The sequence below is a fragment of the Bos grunniens genome, chromosome 2 (genome assembly GCF_055505025.1).
Source record: "Bos grunniens cultivar Pamir isolate PY7600 chromosome 2, Bosgru_T2T1.0, whole genome shotgun sequence".
NCBI lineage: Eukaryota > Metazoa > Chordata > Mammalia > Artiodactyla > Bovidae > Bos > Bos grunniens.
The window spans coordinates 109880552-109899985 of NC_141166.1; the positions used below are offsets into that span (position 1 = coordinate 109880552).

Below are 19434 nucleotides of genomic sequence, written 5' to 3' on the forward strand. Positions count from 1 at the left end.
AAAGTCTTGAGATGCCCCCTTTCCATAAGTTTTGCTGAGTATCAGAGACCTCTCTACAGGTATATCTGCCAATGCCCTGAATTCCATTTGTACAAATATATGTAATGTTAGATCCTTGAGGCAATTTTCTGATTATACTCAGCACTGCCAAGATCATCCTCTGAGCATCCATTTCTGGACAGAATCAAAAAGCCAGGGACTCTTTACAACCATCACCACCTGCTCCACTATCTTACTATTATACAATGATATCAATATATAAATAATATTTGGGTGCATGCATGCTAAGTCACTTCAGTACTGTCTGATTCTTTGTGACCCTATGGACCATAGCCCATCAGGCTCCTCTGTCCATGGGATTCTCCAGGTAAGAATACTGAAGTAGGTGGCCATGCCCTCCTCAGGGGCTCTTCCTGACCCAGGGATCAAACTCACATCCCTTACATCTTCTGCATTGGCAGGCAGGTTGTTTACCACTAGTGCCACCTGGGAAGCCCAAATTTTATATATATATATATATATAAATATTGATGTATATATAATATATATATATCTCATGTGTGTATACATGTATATATAGCATATGTATACACACACATATAAATAGAAGGCATTGATTCTGTTTAAAAGAAAAGGAGGAGAAAGGGAAATGAAAAGGAAAGCAAGCGGATGAGCAGCACCAAGAACTGGTATTTAAAATGAGAATTCTATATCTTAGTCAAAGTAGCCCAATGCAGTAAGACTGAATTCCATCACAGATCCACTTAATATCTGAAAAGAAATGTTGTTTCCATACCAGATTAATGCCTGGGCTACCTTGCTTGCTTGCTTGCTTGCTTGCTAAGTCGCTTCAGTCGTGTCCAACTCTGTGCGACCCCATAGACGGCAGCCCACTAGGCTCCTCTGTCCCTGGGATTCTCCAGGCAAGAATACTGGAGTGGGTTGCCATTTCCTTCTCCAATGCATGAAAGTGAAAAGTGAAAGTCAAGTCACTCAGTCATGTCCGACCCTCAGCGACCCCATGGACTGTTGGACTGCAGCCTACCAGGCTCCTCTGTCCATGGGATTTTCCAGACAAGAGTACTGGAGTGGGTTGCCGTTGCCTGGGCTACCCAGTTCCCTTAAACAAACCCTGCTTTTAACGCAATGTCATTTGAATTAGAAGTACTATGGTGAAGAACCTGCCTTGCAGTGTAGGAGACACCAGTTCGATTTCTGGTCCAGGAAGATCCCACATGCCATGGGGCAACCAAGCCTAGGCTCCACAACCACTGAGCCCGTGCTCTAGAGCCTTCGAGGGACAACTACTGAAGCCTGCGAGCCTAGAGCCCACGCTCCACAAGAGTAGCCCCTAATCGCCGCAACAATGAGGATCCAGCACAACCAAAAATATAAATAAACAATTTCTCAGCAAGGAAGTTACCTTAAAAAGAACAGGGACTATGGCTGATTTTAAGCCTTTTAACTTGCACAGGCAACTGCAAAAGAAACCAAAGCTTGATCCAAGCCTAACTTGGAAATCCCCAAAGTCCTGGAACCATTCACATTATCAGTTAGTCTCCAGGCATCAAACCCAAATCAACTTCTTGGTTCTGCAAATTCCCTCATGTTTATGCCTTTTAAATATTTAATTTAAATCACATTATTATGTCAAAAAGTCCAATCCTATTGATAAAGTGTGTGAAACAAATGGCAAATCAACTCAATATGGTTGGTTCTTCATCTTCCTTTGTAACCCACACAGGAGAAAAATTTGCCAGGAAATCCTTGAGGGGCCTCAGAAAAAGGCTATTAAAGCCCAGGAAGTTGGAAGCATGTGGAGCTAACTAATGTTACCAAGTCCAGACTTGCAGGGTTTGAAGAACTCCCTCCTTTTTCCTAAAAAGAAATTGAGGCCTAGTGATGTTAGTAGGTACTCTAAGTGGCACAGTTAGTGGCAGAGGAAGTGGGAGCCAGTTCTTCCAGTCTGGAGTCCCAGGACGGTTCCAATTCGGCCCCTGCCCCTCTGTGTGACCTCAAGCAAGTTATTTAAGCTCTCTGAGCTTTCTTTTAGACATAATGGCAGTAATCCCCTGGAGCTAATTTGAGTAACAAACTAAAGAATGTATGGGGGGCTTCCCTGGTGGCTCAGTGGTGCAGAACCCATTCCTGCTAATGCAGGAAACACAGGTTCAATCCCTGGTCGGGGAGGATCCCACATACGGTGGAGAAACTAAGCCCATGAGCCACAGCCGACCACTGAGCCTGTGTGCTAGCCTGGAAGCTTCAACTAGTGAAGCCCACACCCTACAGCTCGTGCTCCACAAGAGAAGCCACTGCAACAAGGAGCCCACACGCTGCAAGGAAGAGGGCCCCTCTCCCTACAGCTAGAGGAAAGCCCCCGCACAGAAAGGAAGACCTGGTGCAGCCAAAATATATAAACAGATAAACATTATATATACAAAAAAAGAATGTATGTGAAAGCATTTCACAAACGCTATACAGGACTACCAAAGGGCAAATTATTAGCCTGCCATTGCAACATTCACTTTCCATTAAGCTAGAATCATCCCTTGTTTGTGTACATCATACCTTTCCTACACAAAAATCCTCTCTTAAAAATCTGTGTTCCTTCCAAGGTCCCCTGTGACATTTCTATTCTTTTAAAAATATATATTTTTTTAATTTATTGGCAGTGCTAGGTCTTAGTTGCAGCATATGGGGTCTTTAGTTGCTGCATGCGGGATCTAGTTCCCCAACCAGGGATTGAACCAGGCCCCATTGGGAGCATCAGGAGCACAGAGTCTTAACCACTGGACCATAAGCATGTCCTGACATTTCCATTCTTACCAACTACTCTTCCCCTCTGTACCAAAGATACTGCATTTGGCTTAAGACAAAAAAAAATGTGCAAATTTAGAAACAAAATAAATAGCTTTAAGGTGCTGACAGCCACCTAGTGAACTGGGAAGAGGCTGTGCCTTTCAGTTAAAGGAGACCAGAGTTCAAATCCTGACTCAATTTCTTAATGACAGGAAGACACAGCCAATTTATTTAACCTGTAGGGTGGTTTCCTCATTTGTTTAAAAGAGAGTGACAGAGAGACAAACAATACCTAACTCACAGGATTGTTACATGGATAAAATGAAATAGTCCTATTTAGTATTCATGTAGTATTCAGCACAATGTCTGGTATAGAAAAACTGTTCAATAAAGAAACACAACATGTAAACTAAAGACAAATGTGGTTACCATTTACTTTATGTTATTGCAAGTTTTTCAGTAAGGTAACCTGAGTTACTACCATGAAGTACAAAAATAATTATTTACTTACTGCATCCCGTCTCATCAAAATTGTCACCACAGTCATTAACATGATCACACACCCGGTGCTGTGGAATGCAACGCCCATTGCTACACTTAAATTCATCTGGTGTACAAGGTCTAGGAGTCGGTTCTACACCTATAATTTAAGAATAAGTTCAAGTCAAAACATTCTCTTTTGTGAAACAAGATGCTTCCTTCTGTGTCAGAAACAGTGTTTCTCACAAATAAGCTGGTGCTTCCCTACAATTCCTGGTCTCCCTTGCAGGTAGCTTGGGGCCAGATCCAACCAATGGACTATGAGCATAATGGACACCTGTCACTTCCAGGCCTAAGAAGTAAGGAAACTGTCTCCTCCATTTCTCTCTTCTCCAGCTTCAGCAACCTTGAAGACTACGTGTTCCGGATGGCTTAATACAGGATGAAGGGGGCTGCCTGACCTTCATCAAACTTTAGGCCTCTGCTGGTGTAAGCCACTGAAATGTTGCAGTTCGTCTGCTGTGATGCCTGGCTGTGATTCCTCTAACATCCTCCTCCATGGGAAGAATTTTAGCTTCCTATCCCTTTTTTCCACACTGGGATTTGATTACATCCTACAAGTGTCTGGCATGATTAATAGAGGAAGTGGAAACAGAAGACAAAAAGATGTAAACCTGCCCCAATTTTTAAAAAAGGTTTTATTTCCAGGTTTTCATCCTTTTGTATTATGCTTCAAACAAACATATTAACAATGTTATAACCATTGGCTCATCTCTGCCCCAAAAAGGGGAAGGAGAAGAAGGGTTCAAACTTGAACATGGAGATGGTATCAAAGTCTGCCTGACATAGGATGGCAACTGGCAGTAAGCATTCTAAGGCCATATCAATGTAAGGAATAGAGAATAGAAAAGCATTTATCCAAATTTCCCCAGCTAATATCCTTTTAGAAAAAAAAGTAATTGGACTCAGGATAAATAACCTTCCTGACTGACTTTTTCTAGGTAAACTAAATTGCCCAGAAAATTAATCAGCTCTTTCCTTCAATGGATATATGGAAAACGGTCTCAAAATGGAAAAGCACAGATTTCTCAATACCTAAAATATTAAATGCAGCCATTTATCTCTTAAAATAATCTATCATTTTTCTCGTCTGGGAAATGCATTTTCATTTTAAAGAAGGATATTAGATAAGCCCTGTGAACACTAGTGCAGCCTTACTCAACATGAGCTTTTCAGCGGGACATTGAGAAGTTCCCATCCCTAGATTAACAATTAGAAGCTCTAGGCTGAAGAGTGACCAAACCTCATCTTTGAAAAGATGAAACCCTTTGAAACCCTTAGTTTTTCAAGTGGGACTCAAACCACTATTTAGTATTTGTTCTCACTTCCTTAAGGAACTTTCCAACATCTGGTTCAAATGAAATAGGAAGAATGGGGGAAGGGCTGCATCTGAGTACTGTGTGTTTAGGGAGTCTTGCAAACAATGTCCATGGAGATCTGCAGTCATACGCACAGCTCAAGCCTCTATAGAACAAACTGAAATCCCTGAGGTACATTTTGCAGACTGCAGACAACTGGGGGCCTTTCTTTTCCCTTCTCCCTTTTGACTTTTGCTTACAGAGCTCCTTTTTCTCATCACTTCCATCTCCACAGTCATCCTCCTGGTTGCACACCTCATGACGATAAATGCAGCGATTGTTGTCACACCGGAAACGGTATGGTGAGTCACAGGCAACATTTACTAGAACACAAGATGAAAAAGCAAAAGTTTACATTAAGAATAGAACATAAGGGTCAGGATATAAAAACACTCCTGTTGCCAACACCAGGCTTGGGCTTGCTTGATTCGCCCCTTATTGGCTTATTTGATTAACCAATTGACAAACATATCTTGAGTGTCTTGTTGACACCCTGGTGCTGCTCTGTGCACCAGGTTCAACTGGGGAAAAGAAAGACGCAGTCCTTATCCTCATGGAACTTTTATTCTAGCAAAGAAGCCAACTTCACAAATTAACCATTCAACTAAAACTGTGGTAAGAGCCCCAAAGGAAACATGCTATGAAACCAGCTACTGGGAAGATCTGATATAGATCTAGGGGAGGAGGGGTCAGAAGAGGCTTCACGTGGGAAGAGTCTGGGTCAGGAGGAAGATGGCAGGCTTCTGGACCTGAATAAAAGATCTCTGTGGCTGGAGCTAGAGTGAGGAGGACAACGGTGGCCGGCAGGTTGGAGAGACCAGCAGGGCTATACACTAACTCTCATCCTAACAGCCAGGAGCTCACTGTTTGTCCCTCCGACTACAATCCAGAAAATGAAGTCTTTTCATTAAAGTTCTACACCATGATGGAATTTCCTTCCTCAATTTCCTCACCTATTACTTTCAAAGTTGACATCTCAAAGCAAACACGTACTCATTCTGTTACCCAGAGTTAGATCTCTGGCTGATGCTCATGCCCCTGTGAGGAACCTACAGGTAAAACCCAGGGCCCTTGGTTAGAACAGGGACACAGTCCTCTACATGTACCAGGAATTCAGAACTCAACACACAGGTGTCTTCCTCTTTCCCATGGACGACATGAGCTGTTTGATTTTCCTTCTGCCTTGGTACCACACACAGGAAGCAAGAGGAGAGATTTTTAATGAGGTTGAGGGGAAAAAAAGAACAGCTGCAAAAGTTGGCTCTTGGAAGTATTGTTAATAGAACTTCACAAGGATTATTTGTGGTGAAAGGAAAATGTAACATTATAAAACAGTGTGGATCATTTTCATGTGGCTGTGTCTCTGTCTCCCCAAAGTTTAATCTTACTAACTATGGGCACTTTATCTTATAGTGGGAAACAACTTTTCCAGGATTTATTTGACAGTTACACATGTTTAGGCTCTTTTTCAAGATTCTTCAAGTGAAAAACAAAACAAACTATTGTTAATTCCTTAGAAGAAAAGATGTGGCAAGGGAAATATTGGGATGCCACTGGGAAAATATAATGCAATTTATATTTTAAGTATATAATATAATTAAATTCTCTTGATGGAAGGAATATTCTGATATATTATTTTCTAGAGTCAAATCATAAAAATGAATAGTGAGGGCTAAAATGAATAGTGAGGAATCTAGGAAATTGAATGGAAGAGGTGATGATGAGAACCTCAGAAGTGAATTACAGCTAAATGAAACTAAGAATTAAGAGTTTCAAGAGGAATGGAGGGCTTCTACTTACATGACCTTCTTAACCTTGGCTTGCATCTGAATCACATGGTGGGTGAGGGAGGGGTTGGGGAGGCGGGTGGGCAGCTTACTAATGCAGAGATTGCTGGCCTCCACTGCCAGCAATTAATCTGTTTTTCTAACAGGTCGCCAGGTGATACTGACTCTCTTAGTAACAGAGATAACACCTGAGATCTCCAATGACTCAAGGCATGGAGCAAAATGATCAAAACAAACTTATGTTCATTCACTTTGCTAAAATGCAGTAGTTCTCAACCAAGAGACCAAATTAAAACCTAAGGAGCTTTTTCAATATATTTTTGCCCAGACCCAAAATGTCCTTGGACCTTTGATAGGTCTAAGCCTGAGGTGGGACCAGAGCATGTGCTTCTAAAGCACCTTTCCCCAAGGGATTCGGATGGGTACCCACATTGAGATTGACTGGTTTAAAAAATAAATATGCATCATACAACAGAAAGGAATTAGATGGGCTTGAATTATGATGTAAATGAAGTGAGTTTAAAGATTAAGTGGTTTTAATATTTCCTAAAGGTGCTTTGTGAAGCTCCAGAGGCTTGGCAGAAGTACTCTGAGGGGCATTGAAAGTGGGGTGGAGCAGGAGAGATATACACTCCACCCTAACTCAGACTTCGACCACAACAGACCTGCCTTTATTTATGCATATTGGTTTTCCAACAATTTCTTTTGAGGCCACTGTTTTCAAAGGCCACAAAAATGTTTAAAACTATGGATGTCTGCCCAACTTTCTCATGTCTCAAGTAGAGAACTAAGCAGGAAGGCCAAGGAAAGTGCACTAATCAGATCATGTGTCCAACACACAAAGATTGTACAAATGCCCTCCCACTTATGCTCCACACAAGAAACATTGACAACACCACCCCTCAGTCTCTCACTCACAGCACAGATGGAGTTCTTCATCGGAACCATCGCCACAGTCATTGTCACCATCACATTTCCATGATGAATGGATACAAACGTGATTTTTACATTCAAACATAGTAGCTGGGCAGTATGCACCATTGGGAAAGCGGGTGGCTGTCGGTGGGGAGGAGACATATTCAAATGATTAGAAATAGATACTTTTTGGAAAGCTAGCTGGCTATTTCTCCTTTTATAGGAAGAATTCTCCTAATAGAAAGTGTTCCATTATAGCCTGCTCTTTTCTGATTCAACCACAAGTACTGCAGCCTTAAACCGTCTGAAATTCTGATGGAATGTTTCTTAAGGGTAATTGACTAAGCCCAGTATTTAATGACACGAGTCATTCTATGGACAGCATTGGGTTTTTTCTTTTTCAGGTAAGTGAAACTTTTCAGCAGTGCCAGCACTGGCTTTTCCTATCATATATTTAAAGTCTCTAGGAAACCAAGGTTTTAAGATGCGGCAACCACATGATCAACAAAATCCATCATAGATAAGCATCAACAGTTAATATTTATTCAGTGGTTCAAAAAGACTAAAATACAAATGATCATATAGGCTTTATACTTTTAAATGGTTTTATATGCCTTTATTACAATTCAGAAAATGCTTAATGCTGGACCTTCAATATGGTTGAATACCCATTTATTCATTGCTTGAATATTCTTTTCCTGCCAAATTTTTATGTGATTAATGATTTGTAGAGTAGTTGATAATATATAAATACTTTCATTAGCACAGACATAACATATTCTCTATCTATATATAATATTTGAAATATTATTTGTGAAATATACTTGAATGACTACTGTGAAATATATAGACATGATGACTCAAGCCCCATGTAAATTGATAATTATCAATGAATGCTGAATAGAAAATATCTATGACCTTTCAATCTAAGAAGTGGTGGCTAATGGGTCTAAACAGCCATAACCATACCAATTGTCTAGAAACTTACGACAATTGGCTTCATCAGAGGCATCGCGACAGTCAGCCACCCCATTGCACTTCATATGTTCAGAAATACAGTGCCCGCTATCACACTGAAAATATCCAGGACGGCAGGTCATCATCTCTGAAAAGGAAAGAATGTTATTTCCAAGGTGCCTTGGTATTCTCAGACAAGTTTTAGCTCTGTGGAGGGTAGTAAGTATTCCATCGCATTCCTATCCATACCCAGTGACTGGCTCACAACAAACCCACAACTTGTGGTTAGTGAGTGAATAAACTCTCAAAAGTTACACCTTCCCCATTGAAGATACGGAGATGGAAGTACCAATCTCTCCTCTAGTTAAAATGAGATTTTTAAAACTCTCTTGTGATTTTCCCCTATTATTGATCTAGAATGCCCTAAGGTAATCATACAGCTTAGAAAGTACAGAGAAGAAGGTACTGTAATGCTAAGGTTTCTATATTACCGAAAATACACAAAAGTCATCTTACTCTATAAAACCTTACAAATACACATTGGAAGTCCCCGTTGTTGTTGTTTCATGGCTAAGGCATGTCCAACTCTTTGTGACCCTATGGTCTGCAGCTCGCCAGGCTCCTCTATCCATGGGATTTCCCAAGAAAGAATACCGAATTCCCTACTCCCCTCCAATGTGCTGATCCTAGTACGAGACTGTATGGGAAGCCCCTCAAATTGCTGTAACAGTTACCACAGTCCCGCTCATCTGAGTTGTCCCCACAGTCATTGGTTTGGTCACAGACCCATCGAGAAGGAATACAGCTCTGATCATCACATCGAAACTCGCTCTCTGTGCATTTCCGGGGGGCTGAAAAGGAGAGCCACATGGCCATTAGAGGGCACCAGGACTCATACACAGTGGGCTGGCCCAAGTGCCCTCTGTGCCCAACCCCCTCCTGTGCCCCAAGTCCCAGACCATCCAACCTGCAAAAATAGACTTTTCACTTCAATTGTAAGTCTGTTTTTAGTCAGTTATAATTGCAGGTGAAACCAGCACCCTGATTCTTTCCACAGCCCATACTTTCTCATTTCCAAAAGGAGACTAAAGTTAGAGTATATTTCATGTTAGTTAATCTGAAATTGATACATATCATAAGGCAATGATGTAAGTCACCTCAAGTTCTTTTTGAAAAAAAAAAGATGTTGTTGAGTGTAAATAAATTAACAGACAAAAGATATACTTGGGTAAATATTCTTTTCCTAGAGCGTGATTACAATCTGCTAGGAAGATGAAAAGTAGAAATGTACCAGTCAGAAAGCAAGAGATCAGACAGCCATCATCCTACCCTTTGAGGATGAATGGCATTGACAGTTGAGTTACAAAGAGCAGACATCCCCACTCCAATGGCACATGGGAAAGAAGGACCCCGAACACTCACCACAGTTTTCCTCATCAGAGCGGTCTCCACAGTCATTTTGCCCATCACATCTCCAGCGAAGAGGGATGCAGCGGTGATTTGTACACCGAAATTCCCCAGAAGGTTTGCATGTCATCGACTCTGCAAATCACAGTCATTGCAAATACTTCAGAAGCCCATGGTCAAGGAATGCCAAAGTAGTACTGGCTCTCGTGAGACGGTCTCAGGTTTATGCTACCCTAGTCTCGAAACTCCCAGAAAGAGGAATGCCAGCCACATTCACTGTCAATACTCCTCTTTAGGATAGACTGAGCCTATCCTACTATTTGAAACTAAATCCATTCTCTTTTGTAGAAAACAGTTCAAAAAATGATTTGGTCCCTGGCTTGTAATTTGCAACAAAGGCCTGAAAAGGAAAATTAAATGATGCTGCCAGCAAACAAAACATGTCCATTGCATTGTCTCTAGGTGATTAGATTCAGTGTTATTAAAATAACTCATTATCTTTCCTACCTCTCTTCCAACTAAACACAACACGCACTGTTTTTCAGCTAGAGAATATGCCTAATCTTGGAAAATTCCATTAATTCATTTGGCCTTTTGTCCATAGATTCTTTCTATATTGCCAAACACAAAAGACGTGGAAGGTCAGAGAGACATTCGAAATACCAAAACCTCCAAATAAGAAATATTTTGATTATGAAATGTCCTTTTTAGAGATACATATCAAATTTTTTCTCTACCTCCTCCCTCCCATCCATTTCAATCAGTCTGTAAGACAAGACAAACTTGTCAAATGTAAATAAGACTTTCCCATTTGTGAGAAATTACACAAATTCCTAATATCTTCACATTTGGGGAAAGATTTCATTTAAGATGATATAAATGAACCTCCCAGTACCCCTGTAAAATGCCGGGATCCCTATAAAATCGCTGTAAAATGCAACACGTTATTAGAGGCAAACGAAGGAAGGATGACGTGGGCAATCCAACCCCGCTGCTGGTAAGCTCTCGCCCCTCCCCCCACGCCGCGCCGCCTACCACAGTCCTGCTCGTCACTGTTGTCCCTGCAGTCGTCAACGCCGTTGCACACGGCCCACTTCGGGATGCAGCGGTAGTTTGTTTTACAGCTGAATTCCGTATAGTTATCACAGCGATAGGAGGGGCCCACTGAAAAGACAGGATGGAGCAAAGTAAGAACGGAAGTCGTCGTGGTCCTGCCAGGAAACCACAGACACCTTCCACAGTGAGCATGTTATCAACCAACCAGACTCTCTTTTTGGCAACGGTGTCTCATTTGTGCTTAGTCGTTCAGTCGTGTGACTGACTCTCCGCAGCCCCATGGACTGTAGCCCACCAGGCTTCTCTGTCCATGGAATTTTCCAGGCAAGAATACTGGAGTGGGTTGCCAGTTCCTACTCCACGGGATCTTCCCAACCCAGGGATCGAACCCGCATCTCTTGCATTGGCAGATGGATTCTTCAGCACTGAGTCACCTGGGAAGCCTGTGTCTCCTTAAGGTGTGATTTGTTCACTCAGAGTAGAAAGACAGAGACCTTAGGTTTTCTCAACACATCATTACAACTCATTTATGTTGTGGTCAGACTGTTGACGGGGGAATGGGGTGGGATGGGGGAAAATGTACCCTGGTACATTTTTTTACTGGGTTTGAAGTTAAAAAAAATCACATGAGGTTCAGGTCCCTCATTCACCTTCGCTGTCTCTCACCAGCTTTCTCTGAGGCTCAAAACAGAAGGTGCAAGATAAAAATGTAAGTTCTTTTATCATATTCTGTAGTTAGACATCCCGTAGGCAGAGACCAGGAATCCTCCATTTGAGACCCAGGCATGTGGTTCAAGCTGCAGGCTGAGCATGCAGCTCTCCTCTGCATTCTTGGGGAGAGCGAAGAGGGTGCATGTGATAGGGCCGCAGCAGGGCCTATGCACTGTCTCTCCAGCCACACAGAGCTGCTCTCAGGCCGGACGGGCACACGGAACTCACAGCATTCCTGCAAGGGCTCGTCTGAGTAGTCTCCGCAGTCGTTGTCCACGTCACACTTCCATATCTGAGGGATGCAGTGGCCGTTGGCGCACTTGAAGTAGCCAGGCCGGCAGGTCCTGCTGGCACAGTGCGAGCTGTCTTCGTCCGAGTTATCGTCACAGTCGTCCTGCATGTCACACTGCCAGGACTCCGGAATGCAACGTTTGTTGGCGCACTGCCATTCGTAGGGCTCACACTGGTGATGCTCTGCAAGCGGTGGCATTTGGTTATCAGTTTGCAAGCGTTCAGGAACAGAAGCCCCTAATTCACACTAATGGATCCTGTAGAACTCCACTCTACTTTCCTTTTAGAGGACTTATGGCCTAATGCGCTTATTATTAACCAGTAACGTTACACGGGCAGATAGTCCTTTGACTATTACTGTCCCCTACATTCTTAAAGATCTTTTTCTTGAATGTAACATTAGAGGATGAGGATTGACAGCCTACTAAATTCACTTTCTCCGGTACCTGTTGCCCTAATGGACAATGGTTTTCAAACTATGTGTTTGTTGCTATTGTTGATGTGCTACTTTTGGTTATTTTTTGGGTTTTAGTGGAGTTTTTTTTTTTTTGAGAGGGTGCTTTTTAAAACTGGAGACATAAATAAATATCACAACTGAGAGTCCCTGTTTAAAATGTGAGAATCCCTGATTTCACCCTCAATATTAGCTCTTAAAGAAGACTCTATACACAGTACACAGCAAAGAACCACCAATATAGACAACTTATAATGTGGGATGGACTCTGAGTTGTCTTTTTCCTCCCCCAGGATTTTGGACCAGATTTTGATTTGATATTCAGAAAACCCCCACAGAACCTGATCGTACACGATCAACTACAGAAGCGGGCAAAGAACGTAGAAAGTGATTCCACTCACCACAAAGCACAGGGTCTTCATCCGACCCATCAGGGCAATCCTGACGCAAATTACATAGGGAGTGTGAGTTGGTGCAGTTGCCATCATTGCACTGGAACATTCCTAATGCGCAGAAGCGCTGTGGGCAAGTGATAGGTTCATCGGAACCATCCAAGCAGTCTCTCCGCCCGTCACATTTCCACCAGATGGGAATACACCTGCACAAAGGAAACAGCCTTCTCTTAGCAAAGCAACAGGCAGTGAGAGGAGCAGGCAATGACCATTCGGAGAGAAGAAGGCAAAGCTGAATTTCAAGCAATGATATGCAAGCGTTTTATCATGGCCCAAGAAGAGGATCAGTTCAACCTTGGTTACTGTGGCATAATCTTCAGAGAAAACATAACTAGGTTAGAAAGAACAGGTGTGTTAAGACCCACCATATGCTCAAAAAGTGCTTTGAGCATGATGACCAAATTCCTGCCACAGCCAATAGTGAAGTGTGCATTCTGGGTAACAGATGGATGGTTAGAGCTATCAGTCAGAGGGAGAGATGACATCAGGCTATGGTCTGGGAAGCTGGAGGCACTCCCATTTGTTGAGAGTCTACGTCGTGATGGGGTATGCTAGATTCTTAATCTAAGATTCTTTACTCAATCATCAAAATAATCTGCCACTGAATCTTAGATGCTATGGTTTGCATAACACCTCCTCTTAATCTCACTCTCTGACTCTGAACCCCTAGTCATCAAGGGCTGTACCCACTGTGAGGGAAATAATCTATGACTGTGTTTCATAACAAATACAAATGATCAAAAATAGATTTGTGTGACCCTCGATCCTCTGGCATAGTTAACTGAGGAGATAGGCCAGCACGTGTTTGAAAAAGATGGGGAATTTCTATCATTCCTAAGGGCTGTTTCTCAGTGTACATTTATGTACATTCTTGACCCTGAGACTTTGGGCAATTCATTAGAATTTTGCTTCCTTGTTACAGATATGAAAATTTGCATGCCTGGGTGTAATTATTTGGTTCCCAAAATGCCTCCTTTCATGGAAGAAATTATCTGAAGTTGGAGACTTCAGACTGAAGTTGGACAGTTGGAGAGAGTCTTGGTGCATCCCAAATGAGCCATGTTAATTAGCCAAAATCTTGTTCACTAGAAAACTCTTATCCCCAGGGGCCTTGAAGTTCAATGTGTGTCCAAAGGCTGGAGAGGCAGCGGAGAGAGGCAGGAGCGAGCCTTACATTTCGCTGTCAGCACACAGGAATTGGGTGCTGGAGCACATGGGCAGGCACTGGGTGTTGGGACCACGCTGGACGGTGTAGAAGTTATCTGGACACTCGCAAGTGAATCCAACACCTCCTTCTTTGATGAGGCAGAGATGAGAACAGCCACCGTTGTTCGTACCACAGGGATTAGGCACTAGTGAAAGAAGGGAGAAAACACATGTTCATTCACTTAAAGCAGGGACGAACTGATTACCTGCCACATAAAACTCATCACCTCTTAGTAAAAAATCATTACCCTAGATACACGCTTTTTCAAAAAGTTCATAAAGAAGACATATGGTAGAGCTGTGTTAGCAACCCTGTTGCTGATACTGATTTATGTGCAGAAGTGAGGCTTACTTACTGCTAGAAAAGTTCTCTGGTGGTCCAGTGGTTAAGACTCCACACTCCCAGTGCAGGGGGCACAGGTTTGATTCTTGTTTAAGGAACTAGATCCCACATTCCATTAAAAAAGAACGTTCTTGGAGAGCAAGTGGGAGGTTTAGCTTACCTCCATGCACCCAGAACATAATAAAGTTTTACTTTCCAACAGATGCTATATTCTCTCCTCCTAAGGATACAGGCAACAGAAGGCAACAGGCAACTTGGCCCAGAATCAAGTTGACAGATAAACTGAGCAACATCTATACTAATTTTCTGGGCTGCCACTCAGAGGTAAAGATGAATTTGAACTTCTGCTAAATAATATGAAGAATATTATCTTCCAGAAAAAAATAGTTTGCCAGTTCTCATATATCCTAACTTCCAAGTTTATCATATGTTTATGATAAAATATGTTTATGATATGTTTCCTAACTTCCAAGTTTATTAAGACAACATGACCTAGCAGGCCCACAAAATGCACTCTATCCCCAAAGAATATTCCAGAACTTGGCTAGATATCAAATGCAAATAGCCATTTAATAAATTATATTTTATGGTTACTATAACTTTCCTTTAAGCATTTCTTTTAATCATTTCTTAGATTGATCTTAGTAAAAAAATGATTCTTATAAATACATCCATGTGATTATAATACGTCTCTTAGGTATTATAATTTATTGTGGTTATACAGGAAAGTATTTTTCAAAGGTGCTTTCTTAAGTAGGACTGAAATGTCAAGGCAACATATAATAACTATTGATTTTTATTAAAAAAAAAAACAAAAAACCCAAATCTTTAAGAATATAGCAGATACTATGAAAAAGAATCATCAGCAGCCTTTTCCAGAAACAGGGGAATAAACTCTATACCTTTAATTTCTATCCCCTCAACTCTCAACATTTGTTTCATAGAAAACATTAACAAGTAACACCATTTCCAGTATAAATTATGATATTAATGATTAAAAAAATAAAAAAAAAACAAGAGCAATGTGTATAAGACCCTAAGGTAACTGTGCAAAAACTTCTGAGTAACTGTGCAAAAACTTCTGAATCAACTACTCACCAATTGGCTGCCTATAAGGATGATAGACACGGATGTCATATGGCCTGTGTGTTACATTCAACAGCGCCACTCTATCTGACCCATTGTATTTGTTTCCCTTCTCAACTGTCTTTGTATTCCAATCTGTCCAATAAATGGTGTCTTCAAAAATGGTAATAGCAAAGGGGTGAGACAGTGTGCCAGTTTCGTATACTGTGTGCCGATGGCGGCCCTCCAAATCAGAGTACCTAGGATCAAAGGAAGAAAGAGTGACTCAATGAAGACCATGCCTCTCCTCTAACGCCTTTAAGGATAGAGGAGCTAACAAATCAATGAATATCATGGAATTTGGCTAGGAAATTATGTCAGAATATTGTTACTTTGGGGCTTCCCTGGTGGCTCAGATGGTAAAGAATCCACCTGCAATGTGGGAGACCTGAGTTCAATCCCTGAATTGGGAAGATCCCCTGGAGAAGGGAATGTCAACCCACTCCAGTATTCTGGCCTGGAGAATTCCATGGACTGTTTAGTCCATGGGGTCACAAAGAGTCGGACACGACTGAGTGACTTTCACTTCATTGTTACTTTTATATTTAAAAATCTGGGCGCAGACCCTAAAACTCCCACAAGAGGTGGAATGATCTAGCAACTAAAAAAGTTGATAACATTAGCCATGGGATGTCAGAAATTTTTCCAAAATATCTTAATTTATGAAAACTTAAAGAAGGCATAGGAAAACCAGAGGTCAATCTTCTGGATCTCTGTTGCTAAGACTGCAGACAAATGACCAGAATATAGTCATTATCCATTTCTTTTTAAAAAATTCATAAACCAGAAAGCGGTCTTGATCTCTTCTCTCAGTTCTTACATGATCTCTACATAGAGAGCTCAGACACTTTTATGAGTATTTTTTCTCAAGTGAAATTTTTTTCAAGATAAATTTAACAGAATGCCACAATTTTTAAAGATCTTGTTTTTTGCATGCAATAGGCTGTGCATCTGGGTACGAATTCATAAATACCCAGAAGACATCACCATCATCTAACTACGCCATAATTAGCAATGTCTCTGAAATAAACACATATTGCTTGGCCAAAAATTTGCATTACCTTTTTTTACAAGGAGTACTCTTCATTGAACAGTATAATGTTTCCAAGTCTGTTTATCATATATTTGCAAGGGAAGGGCAGAGTAAAGGGATAAGGAAATTAAGATGAATTGAGCACTAGGCTGACTACCATAGGGGAGAGATTACTAGCTGCTTTTTTAGGAGTATAAGAAGTAAAAGCACCAAGACAAAACTGTGATCTGGATGGCTTCAAAGTTCACACTCTTTCTCTTGTACCATGCCTCAGAGCTCGGCGAACTGCCTGTAGGCACTTTAGTTAGAAACGACCTCAGAGTGAACGTTCATCAAACAGGCCAATTAGAAGCTGCCTAGTCCATGGGGTCACTAAGAGTTGGACACGACTAAACGACTTCACTTTCACTTTTCACTTTCATGCATTGGAGAAGGAAATGGCAACCCACTCCAGTGTTCTTGCCTGGAGAATCCCAGGGACGGGGGAGCCTGGTGGGCTGCTGTCTATGGGGTCGCACGGAGTCGGACACGACTGAAGCGACTTAGCAGCAGCAGCAGCAGCAGGAATAATACACTGGCAACACAAACCCTGCTGTTTGGAATGAAGAGTTATGCGGTTTGCTTTATTCTTTTCTATGTACGTACTCAATGTAACCCAGGTGGGCATCTGCCCAGTAGAGTAGATCATTGGTGTAATCAATGGTGAGGCCATTGGGCCACATGATCTTGGTAGAGATAATCAGAGACTTAAGGGTTCCATCCATGCCTACTCTCCCAATGTATGCTCGGTCACCCCAGTCTGCCCAGTAGACGTGCCTGTTGGAGCAAACACAACATGTCAGTCCTTGAAGCCAGAGGAACTCAGTGGCAAAGACACAAGCTTTCTCCAATTAGAGAAACAGAATTTACATCCTACAGAGCATTTCATAAAGGAAAGAGAACTAACAGAAAGAGAACTAACAGAATCTAAAAGGGGATAATGTGTAGGAAATTCTCAGGAATGAACATGATAAACTAGAGATTTCAGTAGGCTTGACATGGAAAGTCCGATAAAGTGAGTTGTTGTTTTCTTAACCATGATTTACTTGCATGCAGCCAAAATATGTAACTTTATAAGTGAAGTGATGTGTCATGGCAAAGAAAATAGCATATGAATATTATTTGAACAAGTCATGCTTCTAGCCATTAAGCCATTTACCAGGTAGCAAAAGCAGAAGACAAATTCCAGCAAGATACTGGCCTTGAGATCACTACGTGAACTGCCTTTTTGGTAACAGAGGTGGAAGAAGGGCGTAAAAGAAGAGCCTGAGATTACAGGAAGACAATACCCATATCGAGGGTGAAGTGCAAGTCCTCTAGGATTCTCAAAGCAGAAGGTGTTGTTGGCATCCACACAGTGCTCAGCCAACTTGCGGCGGTATCGACCATTGAGGTCAGAGACAGAAAGGCAATTCAGGTAGGAATCCACCCAATAGAGCTTTCTGCAGATGGAGAAGCAGGAGTTAGAGCCATTTTACTTGTAAAACAACGTACATTTAGCCACACACTTTCCCATCCAAGCACTTTTCCCCCAGGCAAACGACGACAAGAGGAAAACAGTTGACCTTCCTGCAATGAAGCAAAAAAAGATGCAATAATGTGTGCTTGTTTTCCTATTGCAAGGTGATGTCAGCTTACAGTAGGGAATTGTGGGGCCACAGAAGGATTTTGGCTTTACTTGCTTCATACAGCAAAAGGCATCTTTCCAGGTAATGATCCAGGCTTCACAGGAGCAAGGAAGCAGAAATGAGAGCAATCAATAAGTATCATGAATTACAGTTTACATGTGGAGTCAAGGAAACTTGTCTCAAGTGCAGCCTTGAGACTGCAAAAGGGAACTCTGAATGCTAGCATCCTTAAGCTAAAGAAAAATTTACCGCCTCCCTGGCCTTGTCCCACTAGACTGGCAAAATAACTTTCTTAACCTGAGCCAAATTTCATTTAATCAAATCACCAGTCTTAAAGTATCCATAACCTTCCAAAGTTCAATACTCCTAGAATGTCTGATAGTCAATTTCCACTGAAACGATTTCTCTTCCAAAAGCTCCAATGTCTCCTTGCTAGAGGTAAACATGATCCAATCATACTAGGTGTCAGAGTAACTATCAGGACAGTAGTACCTTCTTAGGCTTGTGGATGAGGAAAGGAGTACCCAAAAATGTACAAGCCTTGCTCACTTGGGTGAGTACTGATGACCGAGATGGCCACAATTTTGGATTCTATCACTGTAGAGGGTAATAATAGCAACAATAATAGTAGCTATCTATTCAATGCCAGGTTTCCCGGGGGGCTCAGTGGTAAAGACTCTTCCTGCCAATGCAGGAGACAAAGGAGACTTGGGTTTGATCCCTGGGTCTGGAAGATCCACTGGAGGAGGAAATGAAAACTCAATCCAGTATACTTACTGGGAAAATCCCAAGACAGAGGAGACTGGTGGGCTATAGTCTATAGGGTTGCAAAGAGTAGGATACAACTTAGTGACTGAATAGGCTCATATTCAGTGCCAGGCCCTGGGCTAAGGGCTAAGATCACAACAACTGCCGGAGTAAGTTCTACTGTTACTCTTGTTTTCTTGATAAGGCTGCTGAGACCCAGAGGGTAGTAAGAGCTAGAGCAGGAATTAATTCAAGACTGGCTATACCATAGGGCACTCTACTCTGTGGAGCTTACTGCCAACTCACTAATTCCTCTTTATTCAACAATCAAAACACTGACGTGTGAACAGAATATGGAGAAGACACTCCATCCCCATATAGGGAAAAATTAAGAGGACTGAGAGCCAGTCCAATTTTCCACTGTGAAATTTTGCACTGTGCTTTGAAAAACTAGTATATCAAGTTTAAGGGCTTTGGGAACCAAACATCTTTGAGTTTAGTGTGGACATCTTTATTGATACTGGGAAGATTATTTCAAATTTCCAAGTAATTGTATCTTAGAACTTCCCCTCTAAGCCTAAAT

General features: G+C 41.7%; 1 protein-coding gene across 3 annotated transcripts in view; it reads right to left on the minus strand.

Annotated features, from left to right (window-relative positions):
- The window catches only part of LRP2 (LDL receptor related protein 2), a 176263-nt gene that overhangs the window by 22236 nt on the left and 134593 nt on the right, over nt 1-19434 (minus strand). For 2 of the 3 annotated variants that reach the window (XM_086370871.1, XM_086370868.1), the window contains exons 51-63: nt 17766-17918; nt 17083-17253; nt 15378-15604; nt 13905-14082; nt 12680-12876; nt 11762-12007; nt 10802-10930; nt 9782-9901; nt 9094-9210; nt 8391-8507; nt 7406-7543; nt 4901-5023; nt 3314-3442 (exon numbers count right to left, since the gene is read on the minus strand). In XM_086370871.1, coding sequence (XP_086226997.1) covers nt 3314-3442; nt 4901-5023; nt 7406-7543; nt 8391-8507; nt 9094-9210; nt 9782-9901; nt 10802-10930; nt 11762-12007; nt 12680-12876; nt 13905-14082; nt 15378-15604; nt 17083-17253; nt 17766-17918 — 2045 coding nt within the window. Of the gene's footprint in view, nt 1-3313; nt 3443-4900; nt 5024-7405; nt 7544-8390; nt 8508-9093; nt 9211-9781; nt 9902-10801; nt 10931-11761; nt 12008-12679; nt 12877-13904; nt 14083-15377; nt 15605-17082; nt 17254-17765; nt 17919-17964; nt 18046-19434 lie in introns of those variants that run through there. The other variant, XM_086370878.1, reaches the window with a different exon arrangement.